This window comes from Leptonotus elevatus, chromosome 18, assembly GCF_054856555.1.
Source record: "Leptonotus elevatus isolate MCC_2025b chromosome 18, RoL_Lele_1.0, whole genome shotgun sequence".
NCBI classification, from domain to species: Eukaryota; Metazoa; Chordata; class Actinopteri; order Syngnathiformes; family Syngnathidae; genus Leptonotus; species Leptonotus elevatus.
Genome location: NC_141256.1, coordinates 10,484,775 through 10,499,410, shown reverse-complemented (window position 1 = coordinate 10,499,410; position 14,636 = coordinate 10,484,775). Strand labels below are relative to the sequence as shown.

General features: G+C 41.6%; 3 protein-coding genes across 4 annotated transcripts; 2 read left to right on the top strand and 1 right to left on the bottom strand.

Annotated features, from left to right (window-relative positions):
* The first annotated feature begins 727 nt into the window (after window positions 1–727).
* wdcp (WD repeat and coiled coil containing) lies at window positions 728–5,464 on the top strand. The gene is made up of 4 exons (XM_086061006.1): window positions 728–819; window positions 1,539–3,634; window positions 4,146–4,266; window positions 5,225–5,464. The coding sequence occupies exons 2-4, from the start codon at window positions 1,820–1,822 to the stop codon at window positions 5,416–5,418; spliced, it is 2,130 nt and encodes a 709-aa protein (XP_085917132.1). The 5' UTR covers window positions 728–819; window positions 1,539–1,819; the 3' UTR covers window positions 5,419–5,464.
* A 1,101-nt stretch (window positions 5,465–6,565) lies between these two features.
* On the top strand, window positions 6,566–11,449 carry LOC147158551 (uncharacterized). 2 transcript variants are annotated; one of them, XM_086061802.1, is made up of 7 exons: window positions 6,566–6,702; window positions 8,271–8,401; window positions 8,805–8,894; window positions 8,980–9,068; window positions 9,240–9,400; window positions 10,748–10,864; window positions 10,950–11,449. In XM_086061802.1, the coding sequence occupies exons 2-7, from the start codon at window positions 8,277–8,279 to the stop codon at window positions 11,058–11,060; spliced, it is 693 nt and encodes a 230-aa protein (XP_085917928.1). In that variant the 5' UTR covers window positions 6,566–6,702; window positions 8,271–8,276; the 3' UTR covers window positions 11,061–11,449. The 2 variants fall into 2 exon arrangements, with proteins under 2 accessions (XP_085917928.1, XP_085917929.1); XM_086061803.1 differs by having other exon boundaries at window positions 6,582–6,702; window positions 8,274–8,401.
* On the bottom strand, window positions 8,139–14,588 carry irak1bp1 (interleukin-1 receptor-associated kinase 1 binding protein 1). The gene is made up of 5 exons (XM_086061801.1): window positions 14,237–14,588; window positions 13,467–13,548; window positions 12,685–12,815; window positions 11,867–12,178; window positions 8,139–9,362 (listed from the first exon to the last, which is right to left on the bottom strand). The coding sequence occupies exons 1-4, from the start codon at window positions 14,578–14,580 to the stop codon at window positions 11,890–11,892; spliced, it is 846 nt and encodes a 281-aa protein (XP_085917927.1). The 5' UTR covers window positions 14,581–14,588; the 3' UTR covers window positions 8,139–9,362; window positions 11,867–11,889.
* Between the last annotated feature and the right edge of the window lie 48 nt (window positions 14,589–14,636).

Here is a 14,636-nt window from a genome sequence, read left to right as displayed (position 1 = left end):
GAGTCAAAAAGGGGAGTCGTGCTCCGCTTTTTTTTTTAAATTGTATTTGTAGATTCGTGGTTATTTTTTGAGTCGATATCAACCACTGAATGTGCACCACTTTTCCCTAAATCGAGCCAAAATATACACATATTTAAATATTTAAATGCTGTAATTATTTTGTACATGCGTCATAAATATTGTGTACATTGCGACTGTTCGAGGTCAAATCTGACCTGTTGTCTGGTTTTCAGATTCACCGTGTAAAATCATCCATCCAGCCTTAAACCAAAACAAATAATTTACACAAGTGGGGTTCTTGAAACTGTATGTACATGTCTGTATTTTGTATGGGGCAGGTAGGTGTAAGGGTCAAGGAGCTTGAAAAAGCCCACAGAACGATCTGTGTTGTACCACAAACCATAAAATAAATAAATAAATAAACCAAATATCAATTCCTTCGATAAAGACATGTAGGGGTCAAATGCTTATGAAACTATCTGAAGTGGCATATCAGTGATTTAGGTAATGGCAGAAAGTTGATGACAGTACGTAGTTGTTTTTCCTAAATAAATAAAAAAAAACATTAAGCGTTCACTGTCAGACATGCTATTAATACATTTTGAAAATATCTGTTAGTCATAATTGAATTAGGCGATTATTATGGCGGACATTCTTACAAATAATTACAGTAGCGGCAACTTATAAATTTAACTACGTTTCCCAAGACGCATCTCTCTGTGATGCCCGATTATCACTTCCGGGTTACAGACTGTAAACATTGACGTCGCGGCGTTGTTTAGCCGGCAAAATGTGAAGTTTCACATGGCAACATCCACCGTAAGTGCTTTATTCGTTAAACGCATTGTTTCCAAATTCTTCTGTGTTTTTCCCCAGACTGTATATGCTAGCTAAACATGGAGTTAAGAGTACAACGTGATTGCAGTCTCACCCATGTGGAACATGCTCGAGGTGTAAACAGAAGGACAGAAGTGTATCCACGCATTTAAGTAGCACTGATACTTATAGTTGTGATCAAAATGTGTTTAGTTTAATCAAATATTGTTTAGAAACACTAAATACAAACGTTCATTGACCATGGCGCACTTGTCACTCAAATATAAAGAGTAACCACGTGTCATTACAACCTGATACCTTTATATCGGCAATGCATCCAAATTGTCTTAATTATTTAAAAATATTTTAATAAGAGTGTACACAAGAATGCCCAGTCTTTAGCGTTGTAAAATTCTAGATATTTTCAAAGTTGAAAAAATTTCATGGGAATAAAAAAAAATAAAAAATAAAGAGCAATTAAAGTACTGCAATGCTCTCACATGCGGGCAAGGAGAGCTATCTATTTTGTATGGATGTCTGCTTATGATAAGATAAAATGTTTACTGTATTGAATATGATACTTTGCCATGAAATTATGATGGATCCCCTGTTTTTTGCCATTAAATTCCACAGAAAGTAAAAAAAAAAAAAAAGTAAAATTAAGTTTTAAAATGAACTGAAAACAATTTCCACCCCTTTGCAACCCTACTTGTCTCCTTTAGCAACTCAGTTTGGGCCCTGATTAAGACAAAATGTCTCATCCCCAACGCGCGATTAAGTGAGCGACGTCAGCGGCCTCGGGTCCCGAAAGGTCCCGAGAGTGTCGTGTCGAGGTCGTTGCGCTTTAATCGCCTATTAGCGCTCGTCATCGCGCCCTCGGCTCAGGAGAGCAGATTAAGGCGCCTACTCGGAAGGAAACCCGGGAGAGAGCCTTTGCCGGTTCTAATCTGCAGGGCGAGGAGCTACCGGCCATCCAGATTACTTTTACCGCCTTCTCGCCGGGATGGACCTGGGCAAGGCCAAGCTGCTCCGGAGCGGCATCAACACGCTGCACCAGGCCATCCACCCCGTGCACGGCGTGGCGTGGACGGACGGCAAGCAGGTGTGCCTGACGACGCTGTACTTCCAGCGCGGCGAGGCAAAGTTCGGCGACACCAACGTCATCGGGCAGTTCGAGCACGTCCTGGGGCTCTTCTGGGGCCCGCTGTGCTGCCCCGACTCTCCCGCTCTGCTGGCCGTGCAGCACAAGAAGCACGTCAGCGTTTGGCAGATGCAGCTCAGCGCGTTGGAACACAACAAGCTGCTGTGCACGCAGACCTGCGAGATGAGCGAGCCCTTCCCGTTGCTCGCGCAGGGTTGCGTCTGGCACCCCAAACTGGACATTCTGGCCCTGCTGACCAAGCGGGACGCCTCGGTGCTATTCTCGGTCCGGGTGGACAATAGGAGGACCAAGGCGGATATTAAGGGGAGCGGTTTGATCCACTGTGCGTGTTGGACTAAAGACGGAACCCGCTTGGTGGTGGCTATCGGCACCGCGCTCCACTCCTACATCTGGAACGACATCCACAAAAGCCTGGTGGCGTGCTCCTTTTGCCCCATTTTCGACGTGGGGGGCTACATCTGCGCCACAGAGGCGACGGGAGACTGTCAGGTTGCCGTGGCGACGGAGCTTCCTTTGGAGAAGCTGTGCGGGTTGAACGCCGGCATGGCTTTCGAGCTGGACGCCTCACGAGTCCAGACGCAAGAAAACGACCTCTCTCAGGATTCCAGACGGCTCTCGTTTGACCTTGCCGAGAGGTCCCATACGCCCACTTTGGGCCCGGTAGACCTGACCCACCTCCTGGCTCGGCACCGGCGCTCAGACCCCAGCCCGCTTATCCACCTGCAGCGCAAGGACACGGTAACGGGCTCCGGCCAGGACTCCTCGCACCTGGTGCTGATCACGTACGACCGCAAGGTGGTCACCACCCGCAAAGTCAGCATCCCCGGGATCCTGGTGCCGGATTTGGTGGCGTTCGACCCGCGCGCCTCCACCGTGGCCGTGGCGTCCAACACCTGCAACATGGTGCTGGTGTACCGCATCACGGCGTCGGCCATGCCCAACATCCAGCAGATCTCGCTGCAGGCCACCGACAGGCCAAAGGGGGTGTGTTTTCTCAGCGACAAGATTCTGCTCATGATGGTAGGCCGGCAGAAGTCCATGGACCCCGCCTTCCTCCCATCCTCCAGCACGGAAAAGTACATCCTGCGCCTGGTAACCAAAGAGTTTGATGGGGAGGGTGCCCCCCCCCTTCTCAACGCAGATTCGACTTCTAATTTATCACGGATTAGGAGGCACTCAGAGCACCTGCCCAAGGAGGATAGGGAGCGGGTGGGGATAAAGGACTTGGTTCTTCCCGGGGCGGGAGTATTCCCACGCTCACCCGGGAGCAGACGCAGACTGGTGGAGGAGGTAAGGAGCCCCGAGCCCAGCCCCGTGACCAGCTCGGTGGACTTCTTCCCCTCAACCGCCGTGGAGAACTTGGACGTCGGCCGTATGGCCAGCCTGGCGGTGGCCGGCCAGACCAGCAGAGACTCCAGCCGGGCCGGCTCGCCCCGACCGGAGGCCGTACCGGAGCCAGTGGTGGCCCCGCCGGGCGGATCCTCCAGGGAGCAAGCCCTGGAGCATCTGGTCTTCAACATGGAGCGGCTGTTCACTCGCTTTGCGGACGTGCAGCAGTGCCTGGGCGAGATTCGAGATTACGCCCAGAACGGCAAAAGGGTTCCGAGCTTCTACCCGGCCGCCGCCGAGCCCCCTTACCTCAACGTCACATGCCAGGTACGTTTGCCTGGAAAAATGTCTGTGTGCTGTGGTCGACAGCAGTTCCTGACTGTCTCTCTCCTTTCCCACATGCGAGGGCATCTCAGAAAATATGTATAATGTGGTGACTTGACTTAACGTGTACCCTAAAATACAAGTTTTTAGACTTACAAGCTCCTGCTTTGTTGATTGATTGATTTGATCAATTTTAAATTTCACGCTTAATTCTTTCATTAAGTTAGCTTCAGATGTGTTTCCGCTTGGGTGAGGTGAAAAAGAAATGTTTAAAGGTAGTGTAATGCCCTTGCATGTGGGCAAGGAGAGCCCCCCTTTTATTAAACGGGACAGTCAAACATTAGACGATAGAAGCTGCTGTAAGCCACAATTCATGTCCAGCTGTTCACGCGAAGACTAACCAGCCATTTCCTGGTTTCACCCATTAGGCCACGCCTTTTAAAGGCACGCATACATTACTCTTATTGTTGTGACTTTTATTAGTTGACTTTTGCGCACTTTTTGGGTCCCGCAGAAGCAGCTGTCTGAGAACGTGTTCATCGACGAACGGCGTCCGATGCTCTTATGTGACGGCAAGTTGTGTCTACGCGGTCTTCAGGAGCTTTTCAACCTCACCGTCGTGGAGATGCTGCATGGTACGAGTTTGAAACTGACTCCCGTGTTTTTTCCCAAGCTAGCTTGTCAGCCCAATAAGCATATACATTGTCAAGAGTACAGTATTATTTGTTGCGTAATTTTTCCGCCTAAAATTGGTTAGTTGAAATGTATTAATTACATTTGTTTTAATTAATTATTGTGAAAATGTATTTCATCCAATAATTTGAGAAATGATTTATTGTAAATAAAATAAAAATAAATATGTTTTTTTAACTGCCATACTTTTAGTTTATTTTTATTTTTATTTATTACTAAATTAATTCTGAATTAAAAAAAGAAGAAGTTGTATTTGGTTGACTTATGGTAAAAGATAAAGTATGTATTTATTAAATAATATTGACTGTACTGTACTTAAATTATAAACAAAAAATACTACTTAGATCGAATTGTTTTTATTACATTTTATAAACATCTTAAATTGTACATTAAACATGCACACACAAGAAATGGTACACATAGCATTTTCAATTATAGTGTAGTATAATTATAAACGGTAACATTTAAAAATTTGAATGGATCATTTTGGGGGGGGGTGTACAGTACATTTAACACATTGTTTTACATAATTATTTTATTATAATTAAATAAAGAACTCAAATAATAATAAGTAATATTAAATACATGGTTAAATAATTGTGATTATATAATACTTTTAAAAAGTGAATTATTTTCCTGTTTAAAAATTGTATTTGACATATTTGACATGCTGGCCCATTTGTCTTTTTATTTTATTTTTATGTATCCAGCCCCGTCTAAACCATGTAAACACATCATTGGTCGTCACGTGTTTGAGCTATAATTGGATGTGATTAGCGGCCCAGGACCGATTACGAGCTTTTAAACAGAAGCGGCTTACTTTATTGGCATGTAACAAGCCTAAACAACAAATGTGCTATCTTAACACCCCGCGCGGTTGTTTTGTTCATGTTTTTTCAGGCCCCCTGTGGATCGTCCTGGTGGCCGACGCCGACGGCTTCGTACCCCTGACGTTCAAGCCCAAGGACGAGCTCACCGTACGTAACGGCAAGCGCAAATCCACCTTGCGCACACCTGGGAGCCCCGAGACCTCCTGCCCAGCCAGTCCGGCCCCCTGCCACAACCCCAACGCCACCAAAGATGCCCCCACGTAGTTTATGGACTTAGACCCCTTTTGTCAATAAAGCGGCTTCAACAATTGACTTGTTGTATTACTTTTCAGCTTTGGGATAAAAACCAGTGGTGTACAACTATGCACCTTGTGCCTAAGAGAAGTATAGAGCAATCGTTTTATTTTTTTACAACTTTCTTCATCAAATTCCACCAGCAATTGACACCACCCCTTGAGGGTTATAATGAATTGTAATAGCCTCTGGTTGCCCCGAGATGGCAGCAAATGACTTGGGTCTAAATAAAGCTCCTCAACTCACTTCAGCACCAAGATACCACCTGATGGTGCCAAAGCAAAACTGATCTACACAAAAACTGAATAGGTGATTTTTTTTTCTTCCTTCATAACAGGGTATTTCTGCTGGTCAAAAAACAATTTAGGACAGAGGGTTCGAGCGAGTATATTTCACGGCTGAAACGTAGTTAGTTGTGTGTATGCATAAGTGCCAGATGAAGTAGCATCCATTTTTGCAGGGATTTAAACGATTATCTTGTCTTCCGCACTGATGCTATGATCTCATTCATTCCTTGTACTGTATTTATTTTTTAAGAAGTTGTAATTTTAGGAAAAATAAAGTTGTTCCATTGTATGATTCTGTTTTTGTGGATTTTAAACGGGGATAAAAAAACACCTTGTGTAATTTTGGGGTCAAATAAATATAAATGTTTATTATATGTTTAGGATATTCACTTATCAAGGACCAAAAACATTGGATTAAAAAAAAACTATGAAATGTTTATTCCTTAATTTAATCATCAGGAAATCACCTAAAACGAGTATTTTATATATTTGCTTTCATTCATTTATGTTTTCTCGAATATTACAGCTGTCAATGCATAATATGTAACTCAGTTACTAGGATAGGAAATATTTAAATATGAGAGTATAATATTCAGATTTACGGAACCTCTTTATGACGTTCAGTCCGTACTTTACTGGCGAGATCAAACACATCCAATATGGCGGCGCAGTTGACATACAATACCGTGGATAATTGTCTTTTACTGATTTTCTATGTTTCGTTTTTGCCGGATAACTTTTTTCCTCCTTTAAACTCTGACGTGTCTTTCCGCCGTACTGGGGGTCACGTGTTAATTCCGTGGGCCTCCGCAATTGGTTGAAACTTGAAATGTGTTTCGGCTTGACGTGCCCGCCCATTCATGGCATGTCAACAGACAGGTGGCCATAATCGCGGAGAAGTCGCATCAACAGTAAACCAGAAAAAAAGCAAAAGAAAAAGAAAGAGGAGATTGAAAGTCAAAACGAGGTGAGCACAAACATTCACCAACCTTTCTTACAGTGGTTTTGACCAGTGGTGGTCCCCGGGGCCTCCCGCCGGTGGGACATGCCCGGAACACCTCTCCAGGGAGGCGTCCTGGAGGCATCCGAACCAGATGCCCAAGCCACCTCAACAATTTTAAAAACCATTGTGTAAATATGGTTTTTTTTAAAGTTTATTTTTGTATTTGAATACTTACAAATAATTCAAGAAATATTTAATGAAAATAATCAGGTCAAAATCAAATCAAATGTGGCTATTAGATTTTTTCTTTTTTTGTCCAATCAGATTTTAGCCTCTGTGTGTTGCTATGCCATTCAAATCTGACCATCAGTCTGGCATTCACTTATCTATGAGAAGAATAACCAAATACAGATCTGTAAGTGACCCAAACAAGATCACAATAATCAAATCAGTGCATGTACAAATTATACAAAATAAATACATCTCATTATAGCACTTCCTGTAAATTTATTATACATTTATTCAGATGTGAACGCATACCACCTCCATATTCTAAATAGCCAATATAACGATAATACGCAGTGACTTTCACTAATATTCACATCAGATTAAATTAAACCCTACTCATTTTATCTCATAAATTTATAATCTGGCACTTTATAAACCGACTGAATTTATTTGATGACTTTATGGTCAGGCCAAAGCCATAATTTGTTTTAATTATGTCCACCATAATTAACTCATTTACTGCCAATGACTGCTATAAACATCAAAAATGTATTTTAACTATTTCTATTAGTTTAACATTTTTTTCCATTTTTGTTAACAAGAATATGAAAACCTAGAATTGTTTTATTGTACACCGATTGTGAACAGATATGAAATTTGTGATTAATCGCAAGTTAACTAGTGAAGTCACGAGATTAATTACGATTAAAAACTTTAATCGCCTGATGCCCCGAATTTTTGATAATATATATATTTTTTTTATTTATTCACTGCCGTTGATGGCTATAAACGTCAACAATTCATTTTAACTATTTCTATTAGTTTAACTTTTCCCCCCCACTTTTGTTAACAAGAGTATGAAAACCTACTTTTTTTTATTGTACATTTAGAACAGATATAAAATGTGTGATTAATCGTGAGTTAACTAGTGAAGTCATGCGATCAATTACAATTTAAAAAATTAACCGCCTCTTGCCCCTAATTTTTAGTCATCTTTTAATTTTTTTTTATTTATGGCAGTGAATGAGTTAAAAGCCATAAAAGCCATATTTAAAACAAAACAACAACAATTGGTTCTTTCTTGGGGTCAAACCAACTATGTTGAAGTGAGGGGAGGAGCATCAATTAGTCCAGCTTTAGCTTGTAATAGAAAACAAGTGCCTGGCCGTCATCTTGTGGCATCAATAAGCAAATCATAAACCACAACTTTACGGCTTTGGGGAAATCCGACTTTCATTACAAAACTATTTCATTTGATATTACAGATTGTTGTGTATATACTAAAGCGTGACATGATATTAATTGTGAACTGCTAAATGATGATGAGTGGGAGTATTTAATTGTTGGAATGATTTTTCATCCAGTAGGTGATGCCTCAGCTGACGTTGTCTGCGGCAGTGCAACTGGTGCTCCTGCTGTCGGCTTTCCCCGCTCAGTACCTTATCCACAAATGGATCGGCAACACAGAAGAGCAGCGCCTCCACGCGTCAGCGCAGTACGAAACACTCACACATAAAGTCGCTTAACTCTTAACTTTAAATATGCTTGTATTTATTTCATTTTTATTGTTTCGATTTACCTCAGTGGTGAAGTAAAAAAATAAATAAAAATGGGGAGGGAGAGACGAGATAGAAGAGAGAGAGATTACCAGTGTAGCTGTATAACCACTTCCTGATTACTAGTGTTTCATTTTCAAGAGCTGCTCATACCGGTTTCCCTAATACAAACAAAAGTACAAGACATAAATAAGAACAGTGAAAAGTTCAAATAGCATTTATTTGTACTTCCCTTGCATAGATCTTGATTGTTTTTTTATGGAATACCACCTCAAAATGTTCCTTGGCTGAAGTAATAAATATATTTACTGTACTACTAAGTGGTGCGTTGTTGCGTTCAAGGTTGATTCGAGTGTGGCAAGACTGGAGCAGTTCTTACCTGAGCGTTTCTGCGTGGAAAGAGTGGACCAGGCAGCAGCTTTCCAAAATCATGTGCGAGTACTTTTGAGGAACAGTACACCACAATGTGTTTTGTTTCCCACCGCCCCTGAACTCGCCTCAATGTCTTTTCATGAAGGTCTGTGCTCGGTCTGGACACGGATGAGGAGGGCGATGGGGTCCCCATAGAAACCATGGTGCTTGAAAACGACCAGGGATTCTTTGGAGGTTTGCGCTCATAAAGTGTTACCTTGATTTACACGGTTTTTTTTTAATGTTCATGGAACAAATTGTAAATCAAGGTACCACAGTGTTCCGAGCACTGTCAAGCGATCTGACGGAATCCATACCTCTCGTGGAATCCAATGCCAAAAATGTTTTGTGTTTTTGTCACCACAGCATCGAAGGTGGTGCGCAGTCCGCGGCCGCCTTACGTTTTCTTTCGGGTGGGCGAGGTCGTGATAGAGCGCAAGAGCCACCGGACTGGCGTGGTGGTGAGTTGGGACACCGAGATGCAGGCCCCTGCCGAGTGGAAGGAGAGGATGTACAACAAAAAGCAGGTCAGTCAGCGTGACAACCTGGAGAGAGAATTTTTTTTTTTTTTTATCCACAGCTAAAGTAGCTTCTTTTTTTTCTCTCACACAAACACGCACACTTACTAACATGGTCTCCCAGGCGGGGTAGCGAACCCACGCCAACCTGCATTGTAGGCAAGTGGCGGTACCACCGCCCACTAAAGTAGATAAATAGCATTAGCATATTTGCGTCCAAAGCCACGTTTATGCTGCATTTGAGGTGAACTGGGAAATGAAAAACACCTGAAAACGTATAAGTGTTGTCAAGGATTTTATTAGTAGCAGATGTTTGAAAGTTTATAATTAATGCTAATTTCTATTAGCCATTCTGTAGCTGTGGCTCGATAAATAATAATAAGAAGAATACATTTAATTTGTAATGCACTCGGGAAATATATATTTGCCAAGAAGCTAATCTAAAGTTGGAGTCTTTAGCTAATGTAGCTTTGTTACATGGAGGTGATCACCTGAGAGTAGCTTACGTCATCGACACCGGACGGCGTTTCGAAATATGTTAGCATTAAGCTAGCAGACTTTTGTTAGACGCACTGCTCTGTATATATTACTGGATTGCCGATAGGCCAACACGTTTGAAGCTGCCATATTACTCCTCCCAAGAAACGTTTCTCGGCATACGATCCTATACATTTACAGTATCGAAATTGGAGAACGTTTGATACACTACTATGTAGAAACAGCATCATTTATGATGTTTTAAATTTGTTAAACATAAACAAGAGGACTTCAGACATTTTACAACTTGCCTTAAATACATGTATAAATTATATATTATATTATATTAATGATGTTTACAGAAGGGAACTTGTATTTTTTTTTTTTTATAAAAAAAATTATAACTGTAATTCAACAAAAGATGCCTCTGCCAAATCTAATATTGAGGTCTAATGAACATAGCGATAAAAGAAAAACAGGGTCTTTAAAACAGCACATAGTCCACTTGTTAAAAAATTGTGCCCCCCCACACACCCCACACTAGGGGCATACGAGCTGTATATGTCTAATCTGTACGTATACATATAGTTCATACAGTAGTCTGCTCGCGAGATGGAAGGAGTAAGATGGCCGCCCTGTGGTTTAAACAGCTTGCACGGGCGTGTATGGGCTATCCATATATACAGATCAGTGGTTAGATGGAATTATATGGCTAGCTAGGTGAAACATTTTTGCTCTGTATCCCCTGCAATAAACAAGTGTTGACTTTAGATACTTTCTTCTTTTCTTTTTTATCTGGCAATTTGAATATTTTGTCACATTTGACATGATGATGTGTGTTGCCTTACTCATGATATGGTATGTCTGGATGCCCATTAGGGTGCTACAGCAGAAAAGACTCCTCATTACAAAGTTCTGTTCGCTGGGCCTTCACCGAACCATATAATGGTGGCCTACATGCCTCAGACTCAACTCAAGCGCGTCACTGGAAAAAAAGTGGGTGCACAATCATCATCACCACACACACACACACACACACACTAACGCAGTTTGTGTTCCATTGATTATGATGTGTTTTCAGCCAAACATTGGCGGCTTGGACAAGTACTTCACTCATTTTGACGGCGACCGCTTTTTGCCTCTACCGTGGCTGAAAGAGATTTATCCCGAGGACGACATTGTCGACGCCTGAAGGTCGACGACGTTGATCGTGAGGAATTCCGCGAGAGCAAGCAGCTCATTTGAATGTATTGTGTGACACAGTATTATGTACAAGCCTTGGCCACCATTACCGGTTTAATCAAACAGCTGTCATTTTGTCATAAAAAATGCAGTGGGACCTCGAAATAGGAACTCAAAAAATAGACCTCGTCCGTTCCAGGATGTCATCAAAAAACAGATGAACAGTGTTGTAGGTAGTCCAAATACGTTGACTACTGTTTCATATTAAATTCAATACTCAATGGGTCAATGTGATCTGCTGTATGCTTGAACATGAAACAACATAACAATGCGACTTTTTTTTTTTTTTAAGAAAAGAAAAAAGGCCAATTAAGTTTTAATTAAAGAAAATAATGATTACGTTTTTAAATGTGTCAATTTGAACCACAAGATTCAGGAGGGTTAACAGCCAATTTTTAGGTTGCTCTAGGTGTTGCAAAAAATAAATGAAATAAAATAAATCACTTGCAATAGGAGTTAATCCTTCTGTTTGCAGAATTGATGTCGATTTTTTAAATTCTGAATTGTCCCTCGAAATGGTAATTTTGACTTTGGAGATTCTACTGCATTATGACACATATAAGACATTAATTAGGGCGACATGATATTTAGTTTTAACCGTGCTCCTTACTGACAGCACGCACAGCATGCAACTCTATATTCAGACTAGCCTGTATAACTGGAGATATTTCACACAAAAAAAACCAATACAGAGTGGGAGCAAACTAAATTGCTTTTCCTGGATTGGCTTTGAAAATTTTTCCATTTGAATCTTACCTTTACGATAGAACTTTTTTTTCCTAGTATTTCTTCCTGTTTCCATCACGCATCCGGAAGTAGACGGAGACCCGCGAGGAGGCGGTGACGCTGGGTATGCGGGGAAGGGCGACGTGGGTGGAGGTGGCCTCTTGGCCCCGCCTTCCTCCACCACCACCATCATCATTATCCTCGTCCTTGTCGTGGCTCCTCCACTCCCGCGTCTCGTCCTCTCGCACCAGGGTGGGCGCCCCCAGGCTTTGGCCCAGTAGCTGGCTGATTCTGCTGGCCTTCTGCTGGGCATTCTCCACCGCTGAAACACATGCACTCTGCCTACATGCACACACAGTTTCAAACAGTGGCGTGAGTATAATTTGTTACCTCATGTCCATTGTTGCTTTGCACATGGGTATATTTGTCTTAAATATGTAGCCAACAAAAAATATCTTCATTTGATCTAAAAGGGTGTGCAAACTTGTAAACAATATCCAATTGTTTATTTTTACCTCTCAAAAACATTATTTTTTTTTTTAAGTGAGTTGTACGGTTTATAGGCCATGTTAATGGCGGAAAAAGTTTAGAATTTATTTATTTGGGTCTCATTTTTTAACATGTTACCCGGATTGCGGTGTTCTGGGTGACGGAGAATCTATAGATGTAAAGAAAACACAAAATCTATAGCAATATTTTTTTTCTTTTTTTTATATTGTGACATTGTTAACACATGACTGCATCAATTATGCTAACAATATCACAAATACAGTGTAATTACTTTAGCCACCACTGGAGATAAAATTCAAGAGTTAAAAGGGGGGGGGGGGGGGTCAATGTATGTTTACCTGACACGGTTCAGGCATTCTGTGCTGTGGAAAAATATAGGCTGTCCCACTGATACGCTCCTGTCCAGTTTCTCCAGCAAGACGCTGCACGCATGCTCCATTTTGTCAAAGTCAGAGAAGGTGACAATCACCTAGAAAAACAAGACCCATCAATCAGACACAAGATTAGGTACGCCTGCACAAACTGATGACAGCAGTCCATTTTTCATACCACATATTCTCAGTAGGATAACCTTTTTGAGCTGGAGCCTATACATAGATTCGCCTTTGGAAAGTGGCTTAATGCTAACAAACAATGCAAATCGCCAGTGAATAACATCTGTATCATGGTCTTATAGCTTAATAAGCATGACATATTTGAACACAAACGGTGGAGCAACACATGTAAATAGATAATACTCACAGGCATATATTAGTGATCACCTGTGAAGTACGGCTAATAGTACTGAATCTTACTGAGTAGTTTTGACAGGCAACCATGTCTGTATTGTATTGCCTCCTGGTGGCCAAGGGGCGCAAACCCGATGAAGCAGCACAACTTCTATTGAATTGAAGTAAAAATATGGCAAAATTTTTTAAAAAAGGTTTAACATTTTTCTAATTAAAAACACATTTTTGCTGTTATATTTTGGGAGAGACGAGAATGGTTTAATGGCCATATCATTGCCCAACAGCCTAAAAAAAAAGACTTAATTTGCCCAGCCTATGTCGACCCTCTCATGTAGCTAAATAAGGTCACAAAAATTCAAACATGTCTTGTAGATCTGTAACGTATACTCTACCTCTGCATTCATGTGAAACAATTCTTGGTCCCGGTGGAGGAATTTCCTCACAGTGACGTCGTCTTCTCTGACCCCATGTTGTCTAGTCATCAAGAAACATTAAAAGTTATCTCACATAAGTTCATCATAACGTAGACAGTAGAACAATCAATCCAAACAGAAATGTGTACTTTCCACTCCTTGGGCTACTGTTAAGATAGGCTTGTTTACTTTTTTCAACTTCAGTGGGCGAAGTTTACCAAAACAAAAGATAAATAACCATCCATCACTACAGATTTTATTATTATCATAAAAAGCCTGCTTTAATATAAGAAGGAAACTATTTCGTCCGTAGTTTTTTTCATTGTGCCATGGTGTCCTGTACACTACTAAGTCAATATTTGTTGGAGTACATTTCAACTTTAAAAAACAAACAAACAAAAAAACAATACAACTTTTATTCTAGTACAGTAGTTGAATAGGTGTATTTACTACACAAGTATCTGTACTTCTACTTTAAATACAGATTGTGAGTACTCTTCCCACCTGTTCTAATGTCAAAATCACTCAATAATATATCATTACCGAAGACATTTAGGACAAAACACAAGACTAATTTAAATAAAAATCTAACAAATAAATAATTGCTGATAGTAATGAATTTGAATTACATTATCTGCACTTTTCCAGGAGCTTAACTAAACTCAAATAAGCTAAGCTAACGCAGAATTAGCATTCAAAAGAGTATGATGCTACAAAATGTTTTTTTCTTCTTTTTTTTTATCTCTCACCTGACGGCTTGCAAAATATATTCCAGCCGTCGTGACACGCTGCTAGTGACCTCGTTGACTGTCGCTTTGCTGTTGCCCACGCTGAGCCTCACCGACGCTCTGTCGGCTGGGTAGCTAACCTCCGCCGTCCCGGTCACATGGAGCTCCCTCGCCTGGCACCCGGTGGGGCTCGGTCTATTCCCTGCCCGCGTCTCGACGACCACTTGCTCGACTTCGTTGACGGCAAACGGGCCGACAGAAGAAGTAGTCTGCGTCCCGCCGGTGAATAGTCGAAGCCTGTTGTCCATTGCGGTTGCTAATCGCCCGGTTGGCTTCCTGCTACCATGGCAATGGGTGAATGGCATGATGGGATATGTAGTTTACGTTCGCCGGAATCAGTAACGCGGACATCTGTGACATA